The sequence below is a fragment of the Loxodonta africana genome, chromosome 14 (assembly GCF_030014295.1).
Source record: "Loxodonta africana isolate mLoxAfr1 chromosome 14, mLoxAfr1.hap2, whole genome shotgun sequence".
NCBI lineage: Eukaryota > Metazoa > Chordata > Mammalia > Proboscidea > Elephantidae > Loxodonta > Loxodonta africana.
This window is the reverse complement of record NC_087355.1, coordinates 45,112,198-45,136,099: the sequence shown is the minus strand read 5'-3', so window position 1 is coordinate 45,136,099 and position 23,902 is coordinate 45,112,198. Positions and strand designations below refer to the sequence as shown.

Here is a 23,902-nt window from a genome sequence, read left to right as displayed (position 1 = left end):
GTGCTTCAAATGAAAGTTTACAGCTCGTTAGTTTTGCATACAAAAATTTATACACACGTTGTTAATGTGGCCTGAGTTGCCCTCTCTATAATGTGACAGCAGACTCCTCCCTTCTGCCCTGGATTTCCCATGTCCACTCAACCAGCTCCTGTCCCTTTCCGCCTTCTCATCTCGCCTCTGAAGAGGAGCTGCCCATTTAGTCTCATGTATCTACTTGAACTAAGAAGCACACTCTTCACGAGTATAATTTTATGTTTTATAGTCCAGTCTAATCTTTGTCTGAAGAGTTGGCTTCAGGGATGGTTTTACTTCTGGGTTAATAGAAAGTCTGGAAGCCATGTCTTCTGGGGTTCCTCCAGTCTGGTCTTTTTACTAGAATTTGAGTTCTGTACCCCACTTTTCTTCTGCTCTGTCAGGGACTCTCTGTTGTGTTCCCTGTCAGGGTGGTGATTGGTGGTAGCTGGGTATCATCTTGTTCTTCTGGTCTTAGGCTGATGGAGTCTCTGTTTTTTTTTCTGTCCCTTGGGCTCATATTTTCCTTATCTTTGATGTTCTTCATTCTCCTTTGCTCCAGGTGGTTTAGGACCAGTTGATGCGTCTTAGATGGTCACTTGCTAGTGTTTAAGACCCCAGATGCCACTCGCCAAAGTGGGATGCAGAACATTTTCTTAATAAACTTTGTTATGCCAATTGACTGAAGCACAGAGTTTTAACAGTATATGAAGAGAGTATTCTGTTGTGTGGGTATACTGTAATTTATTTACTAGTACCTCACTATGGACATTTAGGTTTCCATCTGTCTTGCCTGTCTAGTCCTGGTGGAAATAGTATTGAGTAAAGTCAGAAAACCTGGTTCTGGTATCTTGATTTATATAAAAAATATTCTATTGTTTTAAAAGGAAATAAAGTAGTAAAAAACAAACTGAATGGCCAGGATTTCACACATGCATTTAAAAATATTTGTTAGTAATGTAAATGTCTGGTTTTGTGGTCAGTGCAGCTTTTGGATTAGTGAAATGGACAAACAGCAACATGCTTGATATACGTATGTGAGTAATTGTGTTTCCTTAGATTCTGAAATTTTAGCTTAAGTTGTTTTGAAGACTATCGCATGGTACTAATTTTTAGTATTATCAAAATTGACATAATATACGCTCTAGTTTATGTATCCTTAAATTTCAACTTTATAAAATGCTCTTTATTATGAAAAAAGAAAATCTAATTAGCCATTGAACATGTTTTCTAAGGCTTATTACAGGCTTATTCTCTTATATTTTTTAAGATGTCATGGTTGTAGTGATGAGCTGTTTTTATTTGGGGGGTAATTCTGATCAGATTAATGAATAATTTCTGTTTTTTGATATTTTTCAGGTCAGTGCTATTGAATATGAGACGATCTGTAGCACCAAGTCAGTTGCAGGGGAATCCCTTGAAAAAGCCAAGATTTATACCACCAGGAAGAAGTAATCCAAGTCCAAATGAAGAGATTACAAAGCTGAGTCCAGATGTAAAATTATTTGAGGTAAAAAAAAAAAAAAAAGGTAGCATAATATAGAGAAGCAGGTATTTTTAAAAAATACCATTGAAACAGTTACAATACTTACTGCCTATAGAAATTTTCAATATCTCTGACAAAGTCTTCTAAAAACCTTAGAAATAATGATTAAATAATTTTTTAAATAAGCGACGTGGCATTGGGTCTATAAATTATACTTTTGGTAACTAAATAAATACCTCTTTGAGGGAAGGGGAAATAATTCTTGTAAATAAATTATTCTAACCAGTATTCTTCTTCTTTTTGAGTGTATCATATTTTATTTAACCAATCCATTATTATTGGATATATAGGTGTTTACAGTTTTGTCACCCATTATAAATTATGCCCTTTGAATATCTGGTTACATAAGTCTTTGGCTAATCTTTTTTAAAATTCTTTGGGATAGATTACTAGAAGAGGATTTAGTTGATTAAAGGGTATACACTTTTTTTTTCTTTGAGATTAAAAAAAATTATAATAAAATACATGTAACAGAATTTACCATTTTAAAGTGTACAATTTAGTGGCATTAAGTACTTTCACAGTGTTGTGCAACCATCACCGTTACCTAGTTTCAGAACTTTTTAAGCTTTATTCTTCTTAAAGTCATCACATAAATAAGTGGAAACATCTTTATATATGGTGATTTAAAGAGAAAACTTATGTAGTCTTTTGAGTTACTATTCCATACATTTTGTTTCATTTTTGTCTATAAAAAATGAATACTTTAAGCAATATACGTTTGTTAAAACTAAAAGGATTGTTCTATACTTAGAAGGTATATAAAATTGGTAGTACAGACTTCCTGTTACTCTGTAATTATCTGGTTCATTTATGCTATGGAGCGAACAGTCTACTTATTTTTATCTGCTTTTTTTGATTTGCATGTATTTGTTTTGCCCTGCAATTCTTTAGTTTTCATAGCTATCACTTTCGTAGTAGATTGTTAGCGCTTACCAGTATAAGAATTCTGACTGTACTGTGATGAGGAAACATTTTTTTTGCTTGTTTTTAAAAAGGTTTCCTTTTTTGGTTTTTAAATACCCTTATTGAAATATAATGCATTTACCATACAATTCACCCACTTCCAGTATATAGTTTAACGATTTTTTAGTATGTTCACAGAGTTGTGCAGTCATCACCACAATCAGTTTTAGAATATTTTCATTACCCTCAAAAGAAACCCAAACACATTGGTAGTCATTCCGTTTTCTCCTAACTGCCTTAGCTCTTAAAAGCAGCCACTAATTTGCTTTCTGTCCCTGGATTTGTCAGTTCTGGACATTTCATATAAATAGAATTACAATGTGTAGTCCTTTGTAATAGGCTTGTTTCGGTATTCATCCATGTCATGGTATGAATTTCTTTTTTTTATTGCCGAATGTATTTTCTGTTGCTACTGTACCAAATTACCACAAACTTGGTGATTGAAAACAACATAAATTTATTATCTTACGGTTTCTGTGGGTCCAAAGTCTGACACAAAATCAAGATGTTGGCAGGACTACATTCATTAGGATAGGCTGTAGAGGAGAATCTGTTCCACTGTCTTTTCCAACTTCTAGAGGCCACCTTTATTCCTTGGTTCGTGCCCCTCCTTTTCCATCCTCAGAGGTAGCGTAGCAGATTGAGTCCTCATGTTGCCATCTCTGATTCTCTGCAACTAGGACTCAGATGATTAGATTGGGCTCATCTGGATAATTCAGGATAATCTCTCCATCTTAAGATCCTTAACCTTAAACACACCTGCATAGTCCCTTTGCCCTGTAATGTAACATATTTAGTAGTTCTAATTTTTTTTAGAGATTAGGGTGTGGACATATTTGGGAGCTATTATTCTGCCTGCCACACTGAATAATATTCCATTGTATTGATAAACCACTTTTTATTTATTAATTTATCAGTTGATGGGCATTTGGGTTGTTTCTACTTTTTTGCTATTAAGAATAATGCCACCATGAATGTTCATATACTAGTTTTATATGGGCAAAAATTTTCATTTCTCTTATGTATACCCGGGAGTGGAATTGCTAGGTGATGTGGTAACTCTGTGTTTATCCTTTTGAGGAACTACCAGACTGTTTTCCAAAGTGACTACGTTTTACATTCCCACCAGCAGTGTAAAGGGTTCTGATTTCTCTACATCCTCACCGGCACTGGTTATTTTCTGGTTTTTTGGTTATAACCATTCTAGTGAGCAAAGTGGTATCTCATTGTGGTTTTGATTTGCATTTTCCAGATGGCCAATGATCATGAGCATCTTTATATGAAGATATTTATGTATCTTCATTTATGTATCTTTTTTGGGCAAATGTCTATTCAGATCCTTTGTCCGTTTTTTAATTGGGTTGTCTTTTTATCGTTAAGTATTTTTTTTTTTAATCCTTTTTTTCGGTGTTGTTGATATTGGTGTACTGTCCTTTATTCCTGATTTTAGTACTTTGATTCTTTTTTTTCTTTTTATTATTGAGTCATAAGAGCTCTTTGTATATTCTAGTTACTAGTCACTTATCAGATACATGATTTGCAAGTATTTCTTGTTTTGTGGGCTGCCCTTTCACTTTCTTGATGGTATTATTTGCAACACAAAAGTTTTTAATTTTGAAGTCCAGTTTATCTTATATTTGTTGCCTGTGCTTTTGTTACCATATCTAAGGAGCCTTTGCCTAACCCAAGGCTATGAATATTTAATCCTACGTTTTCTTCTTAGAATTTTATAGTTTTGGCTCTTACATTTAAGTCTTTGAACTATTTGAGTTAATTTTTATTTATGGTGTGAGGTAGGGTTAAATTTTATTCTTTTGCATGTAGGTATTCAGTTGTCCCAGGACCATTTGTTGAAAAGACTATTCTTTACCACATTGGATTGTTTTGGCACCCTTGTCTTAAGGTTTGTTTTCTGATGTAGTTTCTAAGGGCTAATTCCAGACCCAAAACACTGATTTACTATGTTTTTTCCTTTTAATTATATAAGAAAACTAAGTAGTTATTTTACTTTCTATATCTAAAGAAGTAGGCATTTTTGAGAGCACGTAACTATTTTAGGCAAGGCAGCACGATAAGCGTAAATGTATTAGGCTTATCAGTTAACTCTGTCACCTCCATATTTCATTCTTGAAATTTTTGTTCTTAAATTATTTCTTATCTTAGATTGAATTAATCCATATTAAGAAATGGTCATATTCAGTTATTAATATTATTCAATTAATAATCCATTAGTATGTTCATTTTGATGCTCAGTTTGTCCCAGATTTTGCCACTTGTATTTATCAGGCCAACAAAATAAACACCCCTGATGTTGACATCACAGATACTTCAATTCACAATTTCCACTGTGAATAGGCCAACATCAGGGTTGTTTATTGGCCTGATAAATACAAATGGCAAAATCTGGGAGAAATTGAGCCTCAAAATAAATGTACTAAGGGGTTATAATCCATTGAATAGTGTAGGCATCTAAGTGCAGCCCTGCTGACACCTTGATTTTAGCCCAGTGATACCCTTGTTGGTCTCTTGTAACTTACAGAATTGTAAAATGATATGTTTATGTCATCTTGAAGCCACTAAGTTTGTGATGACTTGTTATAGCAGCAGTAAAAAACATGCAAAAGTAGAGAAAAGAGTATATAACCAACCCCCGTGTATCCGTCACCCTAGCTTCAACAGTTGTCACCACATGACCAATCTTGTTTGATCTCTACCTGTCCAATTCCCTCCCTAGTCCCTTCCCCACCTGTTATTTTTATGTAAATCCCAGTAATATCTTTTTCATTTGTAAATACTTTAGCATATATTTCTAAAATATAAGGGCTATTTAAAAAAAAAAAAATGATAGCACCGTTGTTGTTGTTACGTGCTGTTGAGTCAGTTCCGACTCATAGTGACCCCACGCACAACAAATGAAACACTGCCCAGCCCTGTGCCATCCTTATAATTGTTATGCCTGAGCTCATTGTTGCAGCCACTGTGTCAGTCCGCCTCGTTGAGTGTCTTCCTCTTTTCCACTGACCCTGTACTTTGCCAAGCATGATGTCCTTCTCCAGGAACTGATCCCTCCTGACAACATTTCCAAAGTGTGGAAGACTCAGTCTCGCCATCCTTGCTTCTAAGGAGCATTCTGGTTGTACTTCTTCCTAGACAGATTTGTTTGTTCTTTTGGCAGTCCACGGTATATTCAGTATTCTTCACCAACACCGCAATTCAAAGGCGTCAATTCTTCAGTCTTCCTTATTCATTGTCCAGCTTTCACGTGCATATGATGCAATTGAAAATACCATGGCTTGGATCAGGAGCACCTTAGTCTTCAAGGTGACACCTTTGCTTTTCAACACTTCAAAGAGGTCCTTTGCAGCAGATTTACCCAATGCGATGCATCGTTTGATTTCTTGACTGCTCTTTCCATGACTGTTGATTGTGGATCCAAGTAAAATGAAATCTTGACAATTTCAGTCTTTTCTCAGTTTATCATGATGTTGCTCATTGGTCCGGTTGTGAGGATTTTTGTTTTCTTTATGTTGAAGTGCAATCCATACTGAAGGCTCTGGCCTTTGATCTTCACTAGTAAGTGCTTCAAGTTGTTTTCACTTTCAGCAAGCAGAGTTGTGTCACCTGCATAAAGCAGGTTGTTAATGAGTCTTCCCCCAATCCTGATGCCCAGTTCTTCTTCATATAGTCCAGCTTCTTGGATTATTTGCTCAGCATACAGATTGAATAGGTATGGTAAGAGGATACAGCCCTGGAGCACACCTTTCCTGACTTTAAACCAATCAGTATCCCCTTGTTCTGTCCAAACAACTGCCTCTTGATCTGTGTAAAGGTTCCTCATGAGCACAATTAAGTGTTCTGGAATTCCCATTCTGTAGCACTGTTATCATTCCTAAAACAGCAGTATTTAAGTGTTGATTTTATTATATTGAGAAATTTAGCAAGAAAAAAAGAACAGTTGGCTATGAGCATGACATATTATGATGTGTTTAAAAACTCTTCTGATATGTTGTTTTAGATACACTAATTATAAGCATAATTTTCATTCTGTTATGTCTTACAGCTTTTAGAACATAATTAAAACTGGTTTAAAATAAATAAACAATAAAAATTGTATTTTAAGTCTATTTTTATATATTCTCTTATTTAGATATAGAGAAACTGGTAGTTCATATTTTAAATCAGGAATCTATTATGTGAAAATATAGAAATGACATTTAATTTCTGTTTGAAATATATATTTTATTCTTTTAGGTGGCTGCAAATAAGTCACAAAATGATTCCAGAACATGTAGTTTAAGTCTTCTGCATACTAAAGAGAATCCTAGAGAAATTAATCACGGGGATAATTACAGTGGAAAATATTGTTCTGAAGCATCTGCAATGCCAACATTAGATCCACCTCATACAGGTGAGACTATGCTTTAGTGATTGGATTTACACTTGGCCAATAATATTATTCTTTACATTGATTATTTTCAAGAATGAATATATTTGAATAATGTTAATGTAATACCGTTAAATTGTCAGCAATTTAGATTTTTTTGGTCATGATTTACCTTTAGTGATTAGATTGATAACTATGTAATTTTATATTTCATAATAGCTCTGTTTAAGAGTGTTCATTGTAAACTCTTTGGTCAAATATGATCTTTTCCTCAAGTGTCAAATTGTGTTTAAAGATTTGATTAAAAAACATTTTTTCGAAGAAGTTTGTAAATAGTATTGAGAGGTGAATTTAAATGACTAACTTACTAATGACGATCAAAGACCATAGCCTTCAGTATGGATTGCACCTCAACATAAAGAAAACAAAAATCCTCACAACCAGACCAATGAGCAACATTATGATGAACGGAGAAAAGATTGAAGTTGTGAAGGATTTCATTTTACTTGGATCCACAATCAACAGTCATGGAAGCAGCAGTCAAGAAATCAAACGATGCATTGAATTGGGTAAATCTGCTGCAAAGTGTTAAAAGCAGAGATGTCACCCCGAAGACTAAGGTGCCCTTGACCCAAGCCATGGTATTTTCAGTTGAGTCATATGCATGTGAAAGCTGGGCAATGAATAAGGAAGACTGAAGAAGAATTGACGCCTTTGAATTGTGGTGTTGGCGAAGAATATTGAATATACCGTGGACTACCAAACAAAGGAACAAATCTGTCTAGGAAGAAGTACAACCAGAATGCTCCTTAGAAGCAAGGATGGCGAGACTGAGTCTTCCACACTTTGGACATGTTGTCAGGAGGGATCAGTTCCTGGAGAAGGACATCATGCTTGGCAAAGTACAGGGTCAGTGGAAAAGAGGAAGACCCTCAACGAGGTGGATTGACACAGTGGCTGTAACAGTGGGCTCAAGTACAACAACGATTATAAGGATGGCGCAGGGCTGGGCAGTGTTTTGTTCTGTTGTGCGTAGGGATGCTATGAGTCGGAACCAACTCAACAGCACCTAACAACAACAAGAAGAACTCATTATAATTCGTGGCATAACTTCAAATTGGTTAGATTTGAATTATCAAGATACAGAATTATAGGAAAACGAAGCATTTAACAAATGTTCTTCCCCTTATTCCTCCGTTGTTGAATTAACGTAAGAATTATGGTTCTTTTTGTATCTGTAAGAGATCACTGTTTTTCAGGTAATTAAAAAAAAAAAAAAGACATCCCAGATGTTTATTTGGCCTTGTGAAAGGCATCATTAAGAACATATATTTCACATTGCATTTATTCAGTTTTTGGTTAAATACACAGATTCAGAGAGAGAATCCCATCTGTTGGGCTAGAGAATAGTAACTGCCATCCTTAAGATGCTAGTGTGGATCAACAAAGTGCCTTAAGCACTTAACCCTTTAGCTGCTTAATTAGTTTACAGGTGTTTCTTGAACTTCGTGATGAATAAATTTTGCCTCTGAATGGGTATTATGTTGCTTTAAGTCACTAAGTTTGGTGATTTGTTACAGTAACAATAGAAAACTGATTTGTTCATTTGCCCTGGGGCAGAAAGGGGTTCTGTATTTTCCCAGGGTTGAGAGGGACTTTTGGCAGTAGTTTCAGTGTAGGGAGATCTCTAGAGACAGCTCTGGGCAGGAGTTTAGCTGCTGTCCCAGCTCACTGATTTGCTCTCTCCTTTTTTCCTTCCTTCTTTCCTCTCTTCCTCTTTTTTCCCTTTCATCCTCATGAGGGGAATTTTTTCTTTTCTCAGACTTTCTTCTCTGTTGGCAACCCAAGACAGTGTACTCATTTCTTTTCTATCATGGTAGCTAATCCTTCACCAAAAAATGAAATTGTGACGTCTGGATTATAGCATATCCTGTGTTACCGATTTTATTTTGGGCTTTATTGGCGTTTTACAGTTTTTCATCCCCTTCCTTGCTCAGTAGGAGAAAGGAGTTAAGAGTTAAGACAAATTGAATAGGGAGTTAATTTACACAACCCATAATCCCTTAATCCCTTTTCTGATTTAGTACATTCACTGGACTGGGGAACTTGTGCCAACCTCCTGACAACTCTTGCCTCTCAGTGAGGTAATGAGGTAGTTGGGGAAAAGAGCTTTGTGAGAAGCATCTTGCTTTCTATCATGGATTGCTGGAGAGGGATGTAGTGTATAGAAAAACATGGAGGTAAGAGACCTATGTAGTGTGTACTCACTTTTTTTTTTTTTTAAACACTTACCTTTTGGCATCCTTTTAATCCTAGCTTTAATCCACCTTGAAGTGAGGTCCAAGCCTATGGCCCCATTTCCCCCCTTATCTTTTATTTTGAAAAATTTCGTAGATATAGAGAAGATGAAAGAACAGTCCAGTTAACATCCTATTTGTTTGTCACATTTGCTGTCTCTCTCTCTCTCCTTTCTGTGTGCATGTATACACACACATATTTTTTTTGCTGGGTTATTTGAAAGTAAGTTGGACATATTATTCCACCGTACTCCTAAATATTTGAGCATGTAATTCTTAAAATAAATGCCTTCTCCTCAATAACCGCAATATTATTATTACACCTAAGAAGATTAACAGTAACTTATGATATTGAGTCCCTGGGGAGCAGACATGGTTAAGTGCTCCACTGCTAACTGAAAGCTTGGTGGTTCAGATTTACCCAGAGGCGCCTTGGGAGAAGGCCCTGGTGATACACTTTTGGAAGGTCACAGCCGTTGAAGACCCTGTGTGCAGTTCTAATCTAACACATGTGGGCTCACCGTGAGCTGGAATCGACTCCAAGGCAACTGGTTTTGTTTTTTGGTTTAATATCAGTAATAACATTTTTTGCTTAAACAAGTTTGAGTTTGGTTTCTTTGTCAAGTAAGGACATTTTCACCCCATTGAACTTCACTGGCACTTCAAGTCTTTTTATAAACCTACCTGTTTGCAGATTAATATTACTTGTATGAGAGTGAATGTGTAGGTCTGCCACTTCTAATTTCCCCAAAGGCTCAGGGAATGTACCCTTTCTGGAGGTTGTGGTAGAAGGACTCACTTTTGCCTTTTTTCATCCAAAAGCTCCAGATCCCCCTCTTTTCATGAACAATCCAGCTCTGTACATTTGAGCCTGAGCTTGTGAAAACTGAAGGCTGGGAGAAGGGGATCCCTAGACCTCCTAGATTTTCAGAGCTGTACTTCCCTTCTGTAGAAAATGAAAGTCTTCCATTTGTTCTGATTCTTTCTTATTCTGATGAGTTTATAAAATTACTAATACCATTACTGATCACCGTGAATCCTTTATCATTAATTCTTTCAGGCAGATCAACGATACTGTTTGTATTATATTTTATCGATTTGCCTGTGTCTGCTTCACAAAACTATAAAATACAGGGACAGAAACTTTCTCTTATTTGAGTTTTAATTCAAATGTTATGAATTCCAAAACCTTTTATGACGGAATGAAGGAATCTTGAGAGACCTGTTGTTTTCTATAGTTGAGCCCCTTATTAGTCCTTTAGTTTTGAAGTGCTTCAGAGAATTCGAGTAGTCAAGAACATACTGGAACAGTTTGCAGGTTTTGGTAGTGACTGAAAATAGTTCCAGAAAGTGTTTGGAACAAAAGTCAAATTGTAATGGATATGTGATGGATATGATGGATGTGTGGAAACATGAGCAAATGGAGACAGTGAGTGTAAGCTACCTTTTCAAAGAAATTTGGTTATAAAAGGAAGGTGAAGTATCTTGAGGGATGCCAGGGGACCAGAGAAGTTCTTTTTTTTAAGTAGTGTGTTGTAGGCTGAGAGGAAAATGTTGGTAAAGAAGGGAGGATTAAAGATAGATTAAAAAAACCCAAAAAACCAAACCCATTGCCACTGAATTGATTCTGACTCATAGTGACCCTATAGACCAGAGTAGAACTGCCCCATAGAGTTTCCAGAGAGAGGCCAGTGGATTCAAACTGTGAACAGAAAGAGAAAAAAACCCAAAAGCTTTGAGAAGTTTGATAAAATTGTTGATAAAAGTCTAGCCAGACAGATTAGGAAAAGAAGACAAGAACAGAAACCACCAATATCAGAAAAAAAGAGGAGACATTATTAACGCCAAACCAAAAACAAACCCATTGCCGTCAAGTTAAAACTGACTCATAGAGACCCTATAGGACAGAGTAGAACTTCCAGTGGATTCAAACTGCCCACCTTTTGGTTAGCAGTTGAGCTTTTAACCAGTGTGCTACCGGGGCCCCAAAGATATAAAAAGAGTGATAACACCTCTCTCTGGTCTGAGGTCCCAGGGGATGGTTAGACATATCTTTAGGGGTTTAAAAATTCTCAGAGAAATTTAGAATTTTATGCTATCCTTTAAATGATATTAATAAAAGTGTATGAGCATATGCTCAGTGTTTCAAACAACCACATTATAATTGAGTACTGTTTTAAGATTTCATGCCTGCAAATGAGAGGAGAGGTAGATATAATGTGTAAGTAGTATACCAAATGAAAGCTTTGTGTATGCAGATAGGAATGGGGAAAGACTTGAGGCATCCCATACCCTATCGGAGTAAAGGTTGTTGAACACACAAGAACCTGTGCCAGATCAGTTGGTACTGTATTTATACTGTGAATGTTGTTGTTGTCAGGTGCTGTGGAGTTGCTTCTGACTCATGGTGACCCTGTTGGTTTAATTTCAGCAAAATATCTATCATAATCTGTTAATGTTAATTTTTGAATTTTGTTGGTTTTATTTATATTTATAAATATTTTTGATTTTACAGTTGTGTGAAGTATATACATACACATACATACATGTATGTGTATGTATATACTTCACACAACTGTAAAATCAAATACACTTAGAATCACTGTTTTACGTTTGTAAATATTTGCCTCATATTCCCTTGACCCTTAATCACATAACCACACTTAGCGTCAAGGGAAGCTAGGAGATGTACCATAGTCTTTAGTTCACGTGACCATGTGCTTAGCTAAAAGTCATGGTGAGAGAGAAGGGAAGAGTGGATATTGGGTGATAAGTAGCAGTCTCTGCCACAGTGCAGGAATGTGAAAGTGTACCTCTCTTACAATCCATTTTGTTACTTGATTAAGGTCCGTGTCCTGGAGCTGTTGAGCCAATGAAACATACTCTAAGTCAGAAAAAGTGAGAAAGTTTTTAAGGGAGATGTATATATCACTGGGGACCTGGCAGCAACACAGGCTGTTTCTGTGCTGTGAGGTTTCTACTTTATTCTAAAAGTGGTTGAAACCTATTATACTTTTCTCTAGCCGTCTCAGTCTGGCAGAGAAAAGTCTCTACTCATCTTGAAAAAGAGTCTACACATACTAAAAAAAAAAAAAAAACACACATACTAGTAAGTACTTTATCTGATGTTTGGTTTTGAACACTTCACAAAAGTTAAATTTGATTTCTCTCAAAAGCTGTGTTTGATACACTGTTAGCTGGCTGGAGGTGAGCCACAAATGTCTTTTTTTTTTCCTAATATTACAGTCACAGTGTAGGGGACAAACGCAGTAGTATTATGTCTCAAAGTAAATTTGTTAGCCTCATAATGTTAGCTGTGGCAACTGTTTGGAGGCAGGCTGGCCAGCCTTTTGAGGCAGCGTCTAGAGTTTTGGAGAAATAGGCAACAAGGTGTCTCTAAGGTCTCAGCAACTGGATTAATATACCAGCAGTTCTTCTTTTTTCTTCTATACAATTCAAATGGTGTTTGATAACCTGGGAGCCCCAGGGGCTTTCATTAATGGTGACTTTAAATCACAAAAGGCTCTTCGAGACTCAGGAGTCTATTTGAAAGGATCTCTCTCTGTCCCCTGAGTAGCTTGATTGAAGTTAGCTTGTAACTTTCTCAAAAAGTTTAAGACAATCACAGTATTTGTAAGTCTTTCTCAGACTTGTTTTCTATCAGGAGGTCTATATATTGTAGGAATATTCTTCATTTGAAGGGAGGTAATCGCTCTAGATCTTGGGCCAGCACTGTTCTAGAAATAGTGAAGGAGTTCTTAAACCCTCGAGGTAGCACAGTATAACGGAGTTATTTCTTCTCTTTTGTCTCCTTTCTATTTGAAAGCAAAGATTAGCTGGCTGTCTGCAGTTGGTGGGTTACGAAAGAGTCTTTTAAATCTAAAACAGTAAAATGAGTACTGGAAGGTGGACCAGCCAATAGTAGGGCATATAGGTTCGGGACTACTGGGTATAAGGTCTTTACAACTTTGTTAACAGTCTGCAAATTTTGAACAAAACGGTATTCACCGGTCGATGTCTTCTTCACCGAGAGAACAGGAATGTTGAATGGGGATCGGCACTCTCGCAACAGTCTTCACTCTGGGTATCTAGCGGTCAGTCCCTATAGCTCCAGGTGAGCTTCAGCTTGTTTAAGGAGGCATGACGTTGAGTAATAGCTCTACAGTCACAGAGAGGACAGTCTAAGGTCGTCTTGGCCAGCCACTGGCCCAAACCACTTGGGCCATGACATCAACCACTCTTTGAACCACGGGTGGGATGGTCGCCGGGGATAGTACCGGTTGGGTGAGTGTTAAGAGAGCTGCTAGCACTTTCTAGGTGTTTGCAGGCGGAACTGTCAGAGACGGGCCTTTTTCATCCAAAGAGATTTCAGCATGTACTTAGGAAATCTCGTCTCAAATAGGGGGATCGAGAATTCAGGCATGTATAGAAACTGGTGGGATAGCTTAGCTTTTCTTATTTCATAGTCTATTGGCTGTAAAAAAGAATTGAGTAACTTCTTTTTAGTCACCCTGACAACTTGAGTACTGCTGGCTGAGGGAGTTCCTTTAGGTTTCTGGGTGAGTACTGAGAAGGCTGTTCTGGCATCAACCAAAAAGCCTACTGGCTGTCCTCCTCTCGTTCTTTCATAATTCTTTGAAAAAGCTTCTCTCTCCTTTCAATCTTGTCTGGCCCTTTTCTGTTCTTTTGGGGGCACTCATTTTTCTAGTGTCTCTTTTGTTCGTAAAATGTACTTTGGTTTTTCTTTTAGTCAGGGCCCATCTTTACCTCCCCTTTCAATGCCTTCCTGTCTTCATCTTTTGATACCACGTTGGAGGGTCACGAATGGGGTTTTTTGAGGTGGTGGAATGAGAAGAACGTCATCTGATTCTTCATCTCTTAATGTCATCATCATCATTCGCCTGCACAAAAAAACAAGAGGGGCTAAAACAGAGGCTTTATCTTTTTTCCATGTCACAAAGTCATAAAACATTTTACATACAGCTTTTCATCTCACTTGTTAGTTCTAGTACAGATCAAGCTTCATAATAGTACCAAAACCCCTAGAACCATTTACAGACCACACTTGATTACGCAAAATATTAAGATGTCTCTTAGGGAATCCCATTCTAAATAAGCCAAGTTCTTAGTGGACTCTCAGCTGGAATCTTACCTCCTGGGTACCCACTAGCAATGGGGAACCTAACCGGTCTCTTGTCTAACCTCATGGGACCTAGTCACTATTCATGGAGGGAGTCTATGAGAACCGACGCCTCTGCGACTTTTACAGAGGATTTACCACCAGTTACCTACCATGGCCAACAGAAACTTTCTCTTTCTGTCTGGAGCGTGCTGCCATGGAATCCTCCCCTGTTGCCAGACCTCTGGGCTACCACAGGTTGAGAGACCTCCACAATTCAAGGAGGGGTACACCTTCTCACTTCCTGGGTCCATCCCAGGGGCTCGGTCCTTAAGGAGATGGAACAAAGACCTGAGTAATTCGAGCCCCACGCTGGGCGCCAAAAATCTGTTACCTGATTAGGGTCTGTGCCCTGAAGCAGTCGAGCCAGTGAAACATACTCTAAATCAGAAAGAGTGAGAAAGTTTATTCAGGAGATGCATACATCACCAGGGACCGGGCAGCAGCACAGCCTGTCTCTCTGGAGTCTCAAAGAACAATTTTACGTTAGAGTTTATATAGAATCTTGTAAGGGTTACAAGTGTCTTTGTAGTCCCCCGTCAGACATTTCTTTATTAGGCTAAAGATATACATATCAGATACCTGGGCTCTTATTTTCTCGTGGGAGTTGTAGGCCACAGGTGGTCGGACAGAACAAAAGGTTATTTGCATCAGTTTAAAACAAAGAACAAAGCCATTAATATTTGGTCAAAACAGTCATTAACAGAGGTATGTGAAGGAGGAGGCAGGCAGAGTAAGGAGAAGAACTTATAGGTTCATCATGGCATTAGTTATGTCAAGCTTTCAGTCACCCATTTTGAAAAAGGAGAAAACATGCTGGGGAGTATTGGGGTCACAATTTGTCTATCACTCCTCTCACTAACATACTTCTTTCAGCCAGGGAACTCAGTCAAAGAACTAGAATTGTAATTCTCAAGTAGAAGTTATGGCCCCATTCTCGTTTGTCAAAGTAATACCTTTTCAGTAATTTTATTTTCAAAGGAGTCTTAAAAATATTTCTGTTTTTTTTTTTTTTAATGGGTAATACAATATATTTTTTACACATGGTGAAAAATTCAAATGGCATGAAGAATATAGAAAAAGTTTCCCTTCCCTGATTGGTAGCCATCTAATTCCCTTCCTAGAGGCAGCTAGTTACCAGTATTTTGTGTATCTTCTTTGAAGTAGTCTAAACATGTAGAAATCTTTTTATGTATATATTTTCCCCATACAAATGATTGCTCACCAGCTGCATTTTTTTTCTGTAACAACATATCTTTGAAATCTTTTTGTCAGTACATTTAGAGGTACCTTATTCTTTTTACCATATTCTTTTTTACCATATTCTTTTTACCATATGAGTCAGAATCGACTGGAAGGCACTGGGTTTTTTTTTTTTTTTTTAAATGTTCAACAACCCTTGCATTCCTGGGATCATCCCCACTAGGTCTTGATATATTGTTCTTTTGTTATAATACTAGATTTGATTTGCTAAAAACATTTTTTAAAAGAATTTTTGCATCTATGCTCTGTTGATATATTGGTCTGTGGTTTTCATTTCTTGTAATATTGCATTGCTTTGGTGTCAGTAAAGATCATTTCATAAAATGTGTTAGGATTTATCCTCTTTATCTAGAAGAAATTTTGTAGAATGAATATTTTTTTTCCTCAGCAAAGGCACCTGTGCCTGGAGTTTTCTTTTGGGTAACTTAAACTTAATTTCTTTAGTAGTTATGGGTGTATTTGGGCTATCTTGTTCTTTTTGAGTGAGATTTATTAGTTTGTCCCATTTAAGAAATTTATTCATTGTATCTGAGTTATTCAATTTATTGACATAAGGTTGTTTGAAATATTCCCTTATTATTCTTTTAATATCTATAGACTATATAGTAATGCAGAGCCCTGGTGATACAGTGATTAAGAATTGACTTGACGGCATTGGGTTTGCTTTTGGTTTGGTGTTAGCAATGTCTCCTCTTTTTTTCTGATATTGGTGGTTTCTGTTTTTGTCTTCTTTTCCTTATCTGTCTGGCTAGACTTTTACCAATTTTATCAAGCTTTTGGGCTTCTTAATTTTCTCTGTTGTCTTTCTGTTTCCTATTTCATTTATTTCTGCTCTTACGTTTTATTTCTTTCCCTTATACCTAGTTTGAGTTTAATATGCTCTGCTTAAACTAGATCATTGATTTGAGAACTTCCTGTTTTCTATTTTTATTAGCATTTGTTGCTGTGAATTTGTCTAAATTCTGCTTTAGCTGCATCCTATCAATTTTGATATGTCATATATTTTCATTGACTTAAAAATATTTTCTAATTTCTCTTGGCTATTTTTTTTGTTTTTTTTTTTGTATTTATTTTTTGACCCATGGTTATTTAGAACTATGTTATTATGATGGTTAAGGTTGTGTCAACTTGGCTAGGCCATGATTCTCAGTGATCTGGCAGTTATGATGTAGTTTGGCAGCTATGTAATGATGTGATCAATTCTAGAATGAGATCTGATATAATGTATCACCTCTGTGATGAGATCTGTTGTGAGCAGCCACTCAGTTGAAAGGGATTTCCTTGGGTGCTTGGCCTGCATCCTATAGATGTGGACTTTTTGGCAAAGCTCAGTGGCTTTTGCTCACTCTGAATCCTGCAACTGGCTCCTCACCAGACCTCGAGTTCTTGAGACTTGAGCTAGCAGCTTACCAGCCAGTCTTGGAATTTGTTAGCCTCTGCAGCCTATGAGCCAGTGGCCTGCTGTCTGACCTGCTGATCTTGGGATTCATCAGCTTCCGCTGCCTGTGAGCCAGCAGCTTGCTGTCTTACCTGTCAGTTTTGGGATTCGTCAGCCTCTGCAGCCTGTGAGCCAGTGACCTGCCATCCGACCTGCTGATCTTGGGTTCGCCAGCCCCTGTAGATACATGAGTTGGGAGAAACCTCCAGCCTGACCCATGGACTTGGGACTTTCCAGCCTCTACAACTGTGTGAGCCATTTCCTTGATATAAATCTCTGTATGTGTGTGTGTGTGTATATATATAAGCTTCGCTGATTTTGCTTCCCTAGAGAACTGAGCCTAAGACGGTTGTCTAATTTCCAAAAATTTATTGCTTTCCACATATCTTTATTTTACTGAATTCTTGTTTAATTCTGTTTGGCCAGAGAACATGCTCTGTATGCTTTCAATCCTTTTAAATTTGTTGCAACTTGTTATATGGCTCAGAATATTGTTTATCTTGATAAATGTTCTGTGTGTACTGCTGTTGTTGCATGAAGTGCCGTTTGGTCCAGATAGTTGATACAGCTCTTTTATATTCTACTTTCTTTCTATTTGTTCTGTGAAGAGAATAGTATTTAAATCTCCAACTACTTCTCCATTTTTCAATTCTGTCAGTTTTTGCTTCTTTTTGAAGCTCTTTTTTTTTTTAAAAAGTACATATTTATGATTATTATGTTCTTTTGATGAATTGACCCTTTTATTATTATGAAGTATTCCTCTTTAAGCCTGGCTATATTCCTTTTATTCTGAAATCTTTTTGTCTAATATTATAGCTGTTCCAGCATTCTTCTGATTTAGTTTTTTTTTTTAATAATTTTTATTGTGCTTTAAGTGAAAGTTTACAAATCAAGTCAGTCTCTTTCACAAAAACCCATATACACCTTGCTACACACTCCCAGTTACTCTCACCCTAATGAGACAGCCTGCTCTCTCCCTCCACTCTCTCTTTTCGTCAGCTTCTAACCCCCTCTACCCTCTCATCTCCTCTCCAGGCAGGAGATGCCAACATAGTCTCAAGTGTCCACCTGATCCAAGAAGCTCACTCCTCACCAGCATCCCTTTCCAACCCATTGTCCAGTCCAATCCATGCCTGCAGAGTTGACTTCGGGAATGGTTCCTGTCCTGGGCCAACAGAAGGTCTGGGGGCCATGACCACCGGGGTCCTTCCAGCCTCAGTCAGACCATTAAGTCTGGTCTTAGGAGAATTTGGGGTCTGCATCCCACTGCTCTCCTGCTCCCTCAGGGGTTCTCTGTTGTGATCCCTGTCAGGGCAGTCATCGGTTGTAGCCAGGCACCATCTAGTTCTTCTGGTCTCAGGCTGATGTAGTCTCTGGTTCATGTGGCCCTTTCTGTCTCTTGGGCTTGTAATCGCCTTGTTTCCTTGGTGTTCTTCATTCTCCTTTGATGCAGGAGGATTGAGACCAATTGATGCATCTTAGATGGCTGCTTGCTAGCGTTTAAGACCCCAGATGCCACGCTTCGAAGTGGGATGCAGAATGTTTTATTAATAGATTTTATTATGCCAATTAACTTATATGTCCCCTGAAACAATGGTCCCCAGACCCCTGCCTCTGCTACACTGGCCTTTGAAGCATTCAGTTTATTCAAGAAACTTTTTTGCTTTTGGTTTAGTCCAGTTGTGCTGACCTCCCCTGTATTGTGTGTTGTCTTTCCCTTCACCTAAAGTAGTTCTTATCTACTATCTAATTAGTGAATACCCCTCTCCCATCCTTCCTCCCTCCCCCCTCGTAACCACAAAAGAATGTTTTCTTCTCAGTTTAAACTATTTCTCAAGTTCTTAAAATAGTGGTCTTATACAGTATTTGTCCTTTTGCAACTGACTAATTTCACGCAGCATAATGCCTTCCAGGTTCCTCCATGTTATGAAATGTTTCACAGATTCCTCACTGTTCTTTATCGATGCGTAGTATTCCATTGTGTGAACATACCATAATTTATTTATCCATTCATCCATTGATGGGCACCTTGGTTGCTGCCATGTTTTTGCTATTGTAAACAGTGCTTCAATAAACATGGGTGTGCATATATCTGTTTGTGTAAAGGCTCTTATTTCTCTAGGATATATTACAAGGAGTGGGATTGCTGGATCGTATGGTAGTTCTATTTCTAGCTTTTTAAGGAAGTGCCAAATCGATTTCCAAAGTGGTTGTACCATTTGACATTCCCACCAGCAGTGTATAACTGTTCCAGTCTCTCCACAACCTCTCCAACATTTATTCTTTTGTGTTTTTTGGATTAATGCCAGCCTTGTTGAAGTGAGATGAAATCTCATTGTAGTTTTGATCTGCATTTCTCTAATGGCTAATGATCGTGAACATTTCCTTATATATCTTTTAGCTACCTGAATGTCTTCTTTAGTGAAGTGTCTATTCATATCTTTGCCCATTTTTTGATTGGGTTATTTGTCTTTTTGCAGTTGAATTTTTGCAGTATCATGTAGATTTTAGAGATCAGGCACTGATCAGAAATGTCATAGCTAAAAACTTTTTCCCAGTCTGTAGGTAGTCTTTTTACTCTTTTGCTGAAGTCTTTGGATGAGCATAGGTGTTTGATTTTCGGGAGCTCCCAGTTATCTAGTTTTTCTTCTATGTTCTTTATAATGTTTTCTATACTGTTTATGCCATGTATTAGGTCTCCTAATGTTGTCCCTATTTTTTCTTCCATGATCTTTATCGTTTTAGATTTTATATTTAGGTCTTTGATCCATTTTGAGTTAGTTTTTGTGCATGGAGTGAGGTATGGCTCTTGTTTCATTTTTTTGCAGATGGATATCCAGTTATGCTGGCACCATTTGTTAAAAAGACTGTCTTTTCCCCATTTAACTGTTTTGGGGCCTTTGTCAAATATCAACTGCTCATATGTGGATGGATTTATGTCTGGATTCTCAATTCTGTTCCATTGGTCCGTGTATCTGTTGTTGTACCAGTACCAGGCTGTTTTGACTACTGTCGCGGTATAATAGGTTCTAAAATCAGGTAAAGTAAGGCATCCCACTTTGTTCTTCTTTTTCAGTAATGCCTTATTTATCTGGAGCCTCTTTCCCTTCCATATGAAGTTGGTGATTTGTTTCTCTATCTCATTGAAGAATGTCATTGGGATTTGGATTGGAATTGCATTAAATGTATAGATCGCTTTTGGTAGAATAGACATTTTTATAATGTTGAGTTTTCCTATCCATGAGCAAGGTATGTTCTTCCACTTATGTAAGTCTCCTTTGGTTTCTGATTTACTTTTATGGTATATCTTTTTCCGTCATTTTATGTTTAACCTGTATATGTTTTTATATTTAAAGTTTGATTTCTAGGAGAGATCATAAAGTTGGGTATTGTTTTTCTCTGATACTATAGCTGTTCTGACGTTCTATTGATTAGGAGTTTTGTGGTGTATCTTTTTCCATCATTTTGCATTTAACCTGTGTTTTTACACTTAAAGTTTGATTTCTAGGAGAGAGCATAAAGTTGGGTCTTGATTTTGTTATTTATTGGACAGTTCTGCCTCTTAATTATTATTTATAATCTATTTGCATTTAATGTGATTATTGATTTGGTTGAGTATATATCTGCCATCTTGCTATCTGTTTTCTCTTTGTCACATCTGTTCCCCCCCCACTTTTCTCCTTTTCTGCCTCTTTCTCATTTATATGGTTCAATTTTTTCTTTATTATTTGCTTTATTAGTTTATTAGTCTCATCTTTTTGTTTGTAGTTACCGTAGATTCTATAATGTACGTCTTAACTTACCATAGTCTGCCTTCAGATATTGTGCTACTTTACCTATATGTGAATCTTAAAACAATATTTTGTTATTTATCCCCTCTTTTTTTTTATCCTTTGTCCCTGGCTGGTGCAAATGGTGTGCTCTGCTGCTAACCCAAAGGTTGGGAAAAAGGGAGAATTATTACTAAGGGACACTGAGTTCCTGTTACGGGTGCTGGAAAAATTTGGAAATGGATAATGGTGATGGTTGCACAGCATGATGCATGTAATTAATGTCACTGAATTGTACATCTAAAAAAAAGTATGAGAGTACCTGTTTTCCTACCTTCAACACATGCTGTTAAACTTTTGCCTGTTGAATGGTTAAAAACTACTGTCATTTAATTTGTATCATCGCCTTTATTACTTGTGAGGTTGAGCTCCTTTTATATATTTATTGGACATGTATTTTCCTTTTTAAGTCCTCTGTTCATATTCTATGTCCATTTTCCTATTGCATTATTTTTCTTAGTTTGTGTGTGCTGTTTATAATTTAATTTTGATCATGTAAGTGATACATGGATTTTTTAAATAAAATACTCTAATAATACAGTTAAAAGTTCTACTTAACTGTTCTCCTTAATCTCAGTGGTAGCTGAGTGGTACCCCACTGGTAGCTGCTGTCATTACTTTGGTGAATATCCTTTCAGACCAGCATTTACAATTTTCTAGTAACCACATTAAAAAAAAAAAAGTGAAATTGTTATATTTTATTTAAGCTGATATGTCAAAAATATGTCATTTTAACATGTAATTAATATAAAAATTAAGGCATATTACATTTTTTTCATACCGAGTCTTCTAAATTTCGTGTATATTTTACATTTACAAATGTCTTAATTTTTGAGGGTTAAATATTTGTTGAAGTTCTTGATCAGTATTTATATTTTATAATATTTACAGTTAAAAAAAAAAAGATGTACATCCCAGCTGATTTAGGAAATAATATTGGAGTCATTATTCCCTGTCCTTAAGCAATAGAGAATGTGACCCATCTGGAGCTCGGCTGGATCCTGAGGTATAAAAACAGTAGCTAAGATAATCTTGGAAGGTATCTTTTTGGGAACATTTTACATAAGCCAGAACACAAAAGACTTTCCACTCTTACCATTTTCTAAGACCATTTGTTGTTGTTGTTAGGTGCCCATTTGGTTCCAACTCATAGCGACCCTATGCACAACAGAACGAAACACTGTCTGGTCCTGTGCCATCCTTACAATTGTTACGCTTGAGCCCATTGTTGCAGCCATTGTGTCAGTCCATCTTGTTGAGGGTCTTCCTTTTTTCCACTGACCCTGTACTTTGCCAAGCATGATGTCCTTTTCCAGGAACTGATCCCTCCTGGCAACATGCCCAAAGTATGTAAGACACAGTCTCTCCTTCCTTGCTTCTAAGGAGCATTCTGGTTGTACTTCTTCCAAGACAGATTTGTTCGTTCTTTTGGCAGTCCGTGGTGTATTCAGTATTCTTTGCCAACACCACAATTCAAAGGCATCAGTTCTTCGGACTTCCTTATTCAGTGTCCAGCTTTCACGTGGATATAATGCAATTGAAAATACCATGGCTTGGGTCAGGCACACCTTAGTCTTCAAGGTGATATCTTTACTTTTCAACAGATTTGCCCAGTGTAATGCGTCTTTTGATTTCTTGACTGCTGCTTCCATGGCTGTTGATTGTGGATCCAAATAAGATGAAATTCTTGACAACTTTAATCTTTTCACCATTTATCATGATGTTGCTTATTGTTCCAGTTGTGAGGAATTTTTGTTTTCGTTATGTTGAGGTGTGATACATACTGAAGGCTGTGATCTTTGATCTTCATTAGTAAGTGCTTCAAGTCCTTTTCATTTTCAGCAAGCAAGGTTGTGTCATCTGTATAACGCAGGTTGTTAGTGAGTCTTCCTCCAATCTTTATGCCATGTTCTTCATATAGTTGAGCTTCTCAGAGAATTTGCTCAGCATACAGACATCATACATGAAGAAAGCAAGAGGTCATTGAAAAGACAGGAAAGAAGGAAAAGACGAAGATGGATGTCAGAGGAGACTCTGAAACTTGCTCTCAAGTGTTGAGCAGCTAAAGCAAAAGAAGAAATGATGAAGTAAAAGAACTGAACGGAAGATTTCAAAGGGCAGCTCGAGAAGTCAGAGTAAAGTATTATAATGACATGTGCAAAGAGCTGGAGATACAAAACCAAAAAGGAAGAACACACTCAGTGTTTCTCAAGCTGAAGAACTGATGGAAAAAAATTCAAGCCTCGAGTTGCAATAGTGAAGGATTCTATGGGGAAAATATTAAGTGACGCAGGAAGCATCAAAAGAAGATGGAAGGAATACACCGAGTCATTATACCAAAAAGAATTAGTCGATGTTCAGCCATTTCAAGAGGTAGCATATGATCAGGACCTGATGGTACTGAAGGAAGAAGTCCAAGCTGCACTGAAGGCTTTGGCAAAAAACAAGGCTCCAGGAGTTGAAGAAATATCAATTGAGATGTTTCAACAAACAAATGCAGCACTGGAGGTGCTCACTCATCTGTGCCAAGAAATATGGAAGACAGCTTCCTGGCCAACTGACTGGAAGAGATCCATATTTATGCCTAATCCCAAGAAAGGTGATCCAACGAAATGGGGAAATTATTGAACAATATCATTAGTATCACAAGCAAGCAAAATTTTGCTGAAGGTCATTCAAAAACGGCTGCAGCAGTATATTGACAGGGACCTGCCAGAAATTCAGGCCAGATTCAGACGAAGATGTGGAGCCAGGGATTGCTGATGTCGGATGGATTCTGGCTGAAAGACAATACCAGAAGGATGTGTTTTATTGCCTCTGCAAAGGCATTCAACTGTGGATCATAACAAATTATGGATAACGTCACAAAGAATGGGAATTCCGGGAAACTTAATTGTGCTCATGAGTAACCTTTACATAGATCAAGAGGCAGTTGTTCAGACAGCACAAGGGGAGACCGAGTGGGTTAAAGTCAGGAAAGGTGTGTA

The 23,902-nt window shown here is 37.2% G+C and overlaps 1 protein-coding gene across 3 annotated transcripts in view; it reads left to right on the top strand.

The window, feature by feature from the left end:
* Window positions 1-23,902, top strand: part of RAD54B (RAD54 homolog B) — an 89,723-nt gene that overhangs the window by 4,664 nt on the left and 61,157 nt on the right. For 2 of the 3 annotated variants that reach the window (XM_064267900.1, XM_064267901.1), the window contains exons 2-3: window positions 1,372-1,522; window positions 6,776-6,932. In XM_064267900.1, the coding sequence (XP_064123970.1) occupies window positions 1,388-1,522; window positions 6,776-6,932 (292 nt within the window). In that variant the 5' untranslated portion in view covers window positions 1,372-1,387. Of the gene's footprint in view, window positions 1-1,008; window positions 1,523-6,775; window positions 6,933-23,902 lie in introns of those variants that run through there. The other variant, XM_064267899.1, reaches the window with a different exon arrangement.